General features: G+C 45.6%; 1 protein-coding gene across 1 annotated transcript; it reads left to right on the top strand.

Moving 5' to 3' along the window:
• Positions 1-1,579: 1,579 nt before the first annotated feature.
• LOC112894710 lies at positions 1,580-2,281 on the top strand. The gene has a single exon (XM_025962501.1). The coding sequence runs from the start codon at positions 1,745-1,747 to the stop codon at positions 1,862-1,864; it is 120 nt and encodes a 39-aa protein (XP_025818286.1). The 5' UTR covers positions 1,580-1,744; the 3' UTR covers positions 1,865-2,281.
• Positions 2,282-6,472: the final 4,191 nt, after the last annotated feature.

Here is a 6,472-nt window from a genome sequence, read left to right as displayed (position 1 = left end):
TAAGGCCACTTGAACTTAGCTACTTTTTCTTTTGGAGGGCTAAGGCCACTTGAACTTAGCTACTGTGAGACTTTAAGATTATGTGAGGCGACTAAATTGTAAAGAAAGGTAACCCTGAAAAATATATGAATCCTTAAACTTTTCAGAATTCAGCTTAGACCTCTCAAAACCGATAATGCAAGTTTATCTTGTGCTCACACTTGTCATGAATAAGTGACGCAATGGATCCCAACATTGACCACTAATTGTTTTGTAGTATAACATATAGAAAAAGTACATTATTATAAAACTATTACCAACACAAATCTACGAATACCACTGAAAACCATTTATAGTCAAAGCTTGAAATGGTTGACTTTAATTAGGTAACCCAAACTGCCACTTATTTGTGACATCAGACAGTACCAATAAGCACAGCTTTTAATGACAGATATTGGGGGGAAAAACAGAGGAGGAAATTACAGAGCCGCGAATCTCGATGCACGGCGTACTTGGTCACCACTCACGTGCGCTGTCCCATGGGCCTTGACCGGATCGCTGGACGCGCTAGGACACCAGCAAGCGAAGCAGCCAATCAGTATAATCATAGCAAAGCCAATCAGGCAATCAGCACGGCGGCACTGCGTGCATGCATGCTTACCCAAGTCAGTCAGATCGATCACCAACCGTGCGTGCGCCTATGGCCGACACGGGCACATGCGTGCGCTCCCCCTCCAACCCAAGTGGTTAGCTTGTTAGCGTCCTGATCCAGTGGCGAGTCATTAGCAGGGTGTGGCATCCTTGGAGCCTTGGACACACAGTGCCCCCTGTTTACTCAGCTGTCCGTAAGGTCGATGGCGACGACTCTCCTCATGCCCCCCAGACCAGCTCGACGGAGACGCATTTTCATGGTTATCGATGATATTTAGCTATAAGTTGATCGAAACAGATCCATTTTTGAAAAAAGATACTTGAATCTTCCTCAGAAGAAGCTATTGCAAAGAGGTTGAGATCGGGTTAAATTGTTATTACTAGTGGAACAAGAAAGAGGAATACAGAACACCTGGTTTCAGCGTATCACCTGCTGTTTTTTCCCCTTCACTAGCTCTCTTGCTATGGCTTCTTTTTTTCTTTTGGTGCAAAGTGGGAACGCCGAAGAGAAAATAAAGGACTTTTGGCGGTGGTCTGGTACTCTGATCTAGTCATGACTCAGCAACCACCATTCAAAGCTGCATGAAGCAACCCCTCATCTTGGATCAGCACAGAGGAATCCATCCGGCGGCGCGCGCACGGCGCACGCACGGGCGCCCGCGGTAGTCAGGCGCACGGGCGGGCGTGGCTGCGACGCCGCAGCGCACGCCCCCGGCTTTCCCCCGACACATTTTCCATGTCCAAACAGTGGCGGAGCCCACGCCCCGACACCGCTGGGCTCGCGGCGCACGACGGCCGAACCACCCCTCGGACCCCGGGGGACAGCCGGAATCTCGCCGCGCTGGCCGTCTCACTGGCGCCCAACCCCGCCCTGCCTGCCGTTGCACGCTCCCCATGTGGCCCGCTTGCATTATTGCTAGTCTTCTTCCTTCTCCCCCCTCCTCCGCTAGCAGCTAGCCCTCTTGATGAGTTCCTGCTATATATACGGCTGCCATTGGAGTGCTGCTTCAACACATCATCCACTGCTACTTGAGCCAACAAGACAGAGCTTATTATTATCCTAGTCTATTCCTAGATCCGTGCTCCAGCCGAAAACACACGCAGCCAGTGCAAGATGAAGCTTGTCGGAGGCCAGAGGAGGCAGAGGGGGTTCGGCAAGGCCCTCAAGGAGCAGAGGGCCAGGCTCTACATCATCCAGCGCTGCGTCGTCATGCTCCTGCGCTGGAACGACTGATCCGACCAATCCACCGCCGGACGCCGGATCGATCGGTGGATCGTCTTTGCCCTGATGCTCCATCGGGTGCCAAAGTTTTGGGGGTTCTGGGTCTGTCTCCTTGCTGGTGCCAGAATGGTCGCCGGCTGCCGTACATAGAGGGCCAGATAGGGACAACATAGCGTAGTACAAAATAGAGGTGGTAGCAGTAGGATTCACTTTGGTACGGTGTTCATCGATCAGTGTCTCTCTCCCTGATAACTAGTGTGTGCGCCAATGTACAATTGCATCAGTGTGGAATGCCAAATCAATGAACAGAGAACGAGCAATGTGTCGATCACAATGCACATGCCTTCATAGATTACTCGCTCTTCAATTTATCTTTCGAGTTTCTTGCATTGTGTGTGTGCGCGCAGACGCATGGATTCTGCAAATTTAGTTTGGCTTTGAGCTCTCTGTTTCTTTTCCTTCTTCGTTGCCAGAGAAGAGCATCTGATGAATCTCCGGCTCTCCGCTATGGTGTATATGCCTGCCTGGTCCTACTGACAGCAAAGAACTAATTTCACTGTCTTGAAAATGCAAAACGTGAGGCTACAGAGAGTGTGTAGTCCTGTGATTCTGAGGTCTTATTATGGACTTCCAGTTACCTGCATCCAAAGAAATGGACATGAAGATTTCCAAAGAAACAACACAACAATTCTTTTCCATCTTTCGGTCTTCCCTATGTGTTCTTCAAATGCTTGTGGCATTTTGCCTTGACTTCTGAACGTCAGGTCACTCTCATGGCAACCGATGCAATCATATGGCAAAATTGCCTACAAATATTCGTAAATGCAATACATAAATACCATGTACATCACATTTTCGCCCTTTTTACTTTTTTCGCCTTTATTCTAAAAATATATCAGCTTACATCTGTTGATTAATTGAGTTATGGCACGAAATCTCAATATGAAATTACTGGTATGTCATTTGTGGTCATATTTTTTTCAAATATTTATTTATGTTGACTTCATGTTGGAACAAACAAAAAAAAGAATCTTTGCGTTCTACAATCTTCAATAAGTACTCGAAAGAAAAACCTCGTCGGAATTCATCTAATAAAAGGTACGTTGAAGACTAGCATCATTTAGCTTTTCATCAGGGAAAGGATACTCTTAAACTTTTTTTAAAAAAAAAAGCATGTACGAGGTTCACTTCAGTAATTAATTTATTGCTCTTTCACAAAAAGAAAAGATTATTGCTTGTTAGGATTTCCCATTTTTTGTTGCATTCATAAGAGGCACATAAATGTCCACTCTTAAATCAAAGGAAAAGAAAAATCGGAGAAAATGTCAATTAAAACTGCCATAAAAATAATTGTTTTGATTGAGCTCCGAAGTGGCAGATCATTGCATTTTCCAAATTAAATTTAACTAGTGAACACAGGGAAAACGCAACCTAAAACCACGCCTGGAATGTTTGCCATGGCTTTTTTTTTATGCCCAATTATGAGGAACCAAACATGGTTTAATCTATGAGCTTTTCAGCTATGCCTCTCCTAAGCTCGAACTGCCATGACAAGCAAAGCTAAGGGCAGCTTTCTCTACATGCTACTATTTTATCACCGGGGACAGAGAAATACATAGCTGTTCATCATGTTCTTGAGCAGACACCAAATACTAGATCCAGGCAAATCCTTAGCTGTAGTCAGATCTCAGCACATGTGTTCCACGCAAATCCTCCTCAGTGTGTGCGTGGGTGAGACCGGTCAGGTTGTCGATCCATCAGGCGCACCCGGTGGCCATCTTGGGTTGTCGGGCACGCTGCAGTCCCCTCAGGGATCAAAATTGACATTGCCAATAAACTGATGCCTGAAGGTCAAGGATGGGTTATTGTAAGATGAGATGAGCCAGGCTCACATAATCAGATGGACACTGCCACACTGGACTCTAGTTTTTCACCTTGTTGTCGGATGGTCCAAGTACATGCAATGTGGGTTGCCAGTCTTGCCACGATGCATGTGGGTGTACTATATGTTTTAATCTTCTAACTACCATCTCGACCTGTGCCTGACCCTTCCTATATAACCTTATAGCATTGTGCCCATTGAGGGTCAGCCACACCAGGAGCAAAATCACACAGTGGTTTTGTTCTCAGCCACACAAGCACTGCATACACCTTGTGAGTTCTGTCCAAGGTGTGACCACTCAGGCTGTAAGGATGAAGCTTGGGAGCCAAAGGATAGGAGGACTGACCCTTCCTATATAACCTTATGACATGGCAATCAACTGAAAAATAACAGAGCCACTGGTTAAACTGCCGATGCAAAAGAAGGCGTCGATGCGAGCGTGTCGTGGTTACTCAGTACGCATGTTTTGCTTCCAGAAGGGTTTCCAAACAAAATCTTCAGCACCTGTTGGCAATTGTTTCGGTGCAATGACGTTAGTTGAGAATGGCAGTTGGAGTTCAACGGCTAGTAGGCAGACTGAGTGTGACCGATTAAACCAACGGTGGTGACCGGTTTAACCGACACTTTATGCTTTTCAGGGAAAAAGCATGTAACAGCTAGGAGTGGATCTCTAGTCTATATAAGGCCTCATCCCGGATCATTTGAGGTGCTGGAGTTTGTGAGAAGCCTTTTGCACTCAGAAGAAGTTCTCCAAGCTATTGAAGAGCATATTGATCACATCCTTAGGTCTAGTACAAGCTGAGTGCTAGGCTAGCTCTAGTTACAGTGAGAGTGCAAGGTGTAGTTGCCTTGTATGCTGGTTTTTGAGTGAACCAAAGCTTGTTTCTTGGTGTGCCGGCCTCTTGGAGTCTTGGTGGCTTGCCGGTAAGTCATCGACCTTCTGACTTGGTATGGAGCGGCGACGACGGATTTGTGAGGGGGACCTGGAGACCCCCTTCCTTCATGGAGAAGCTCCTTAGTTGAGATAGCATCGAGGTGACCGTGGACTTGGCAAAAGCTTTGGTGGCTAGTCAAGAAGAGTCCCGGAAGATTCGGTGATCAAGGAGCAATACTCTTAGTGAGTGTTTCAACGACGTGGACTAGGGGTGGCCTTATGCCTACCGATACCACGGGATAAATTTTCGTGTCGAGAGTTTGCTTCCCTCATTTCCTTCCTTTAAGCTTCCGCATTTTTTATTGCAATTTTGTATGTTTTTGCATTCTTAGTGTAGTATCTTGCTAGGATTGGCTATAGATTGTAAAACTCTTTGGGATGAGATTTTCACACTAGTTGAACCCTAGTTGCATAGATAATATGTTTTAGCTTATATTTTGCGTTAACTAGTTTGAGCCATAGATTAAACTTTTAGAATTGCTTAATTCACCCATCTCCCTCTTAAACTAGAAGCACCTATTACTTTCAGAGTTGTCGGGCACGCCGCAATTTCCTTATAGATCAAGATTGACTTTACTACTAACCTGATGCCTGAAGGGCCAAAGTTGAGCCCGGAGAAGATTATTGTAAGATGAGGGACAGGCTCACATGACGGGGTGGACAGTGGGATACTTGTTTTTCACTCCCTTGTCTGATGGTCCAGTGTGGGTTGCCAGTCCTGCCACGATGCAGGTGGATGGGTGCATATTTTAGTCTCCTCTTGTTAATCATGTCCATTGCCATCTGCCTGTGACCCTTCTGATATAAACTCCTGGCATAGTGCAAACTGACCCAGCCGCACAAAGTGCAAGTGCCAAGATCATTGAGCTGTTGTTGTGTTTCCAGGCAGCCACACCAACATCAAGGAGTGTGAGCATTTGTCAGGATGAAGCTTGGGAGCCAAAGGAGAGCCGGTTTCAGCAAGGCCATCAAGGAGCACAGATCAAGGCTTTATATCATCTCGAGATGCGTCGTTATGCTGATCCGGTGGCATGATTGAAGAAGAACAGTTTTGGCTCTTGATTTCTTTGTTTTTCCAGCTCTCCTGTTTTTTTTCCTTTCCGGCTACCAGAATGGTAGGGATAATGTATATAAAGACAGATACAGATCTTGCAGCAGCTGCAGCATATGAATGAATCTTCAGTTTTGTCCCTCTTACTGTTTGTCTCTTGGGAATTGCTTTGGTGCAAGAATGAAAAGTTTCCCAATGGCATTTTTCTGGGATTTGACGTGATCACTGGCACAAGACATATTAGGTCTGATGATCAACTAAGCCAGACATAAATGGAGAAGCAGATTCAAAATGTTGCTTCATGGATGTCTAATCGATAGAGGAAGCATTTTCATATTGTTTTCTCTGCTATCCGCACATTGCTGCAAGCCAACAATGTTTCTTCTCTAATAATATGTTCAGCTGACGATATAAGAAAGCAAACTGTCTTTTCATGCGCCATCGCATGGCATCACCAGACAATTCAGCACTTCATCCTTCCAATGTACTCATGTCTTTATATCGAAATTCAGGGACAGGCTTGACAGCTTCAATCTTGACCATTTGATCACGCAACAATTAGTTGAACGGCCATTTTCCAATTTAACAGCAGATACCTGTAAGCTGAATAATGTTCAGAACACAGGCATGCACCATCATACCCAGTCGCAGAACCAGGACTGACTGTTGGTCAAGGCTGATGCTCTGAGCACCGACAATTGCACACATCGTGTTTATGGCAAAACTGAATGGATGTCGTAATTATTATAATGC

This window comes from Panicum hallii, chromosome 5 (genome assembly GCF_002211085.1).
Source record: "Panicum hallii strain FIL2 chromosome 5, PHallii_v3.1, whole genome shotgun sequence".
Taxonomy (NCBI): domain Eukaryota; kingdom Viridiplantae; phylum Streptophyta; class Magnoliopsida; order Poales; family Poaceae; genus Panicum; species Panicum hallii.
This window is presented reverse-complemented; position numbering and strand designations above follow the sequence as displayed.

Excerpts from the sequence above, each read along its gene's own strand:
- LOC112894710 (XM_025962501.1), top strand. The coding sequence starts at position 1,745 with ATGAAGCTTGTCGGAGGCCAGAGGAGGCAGAGGGGGTTCGGCAAGGCC.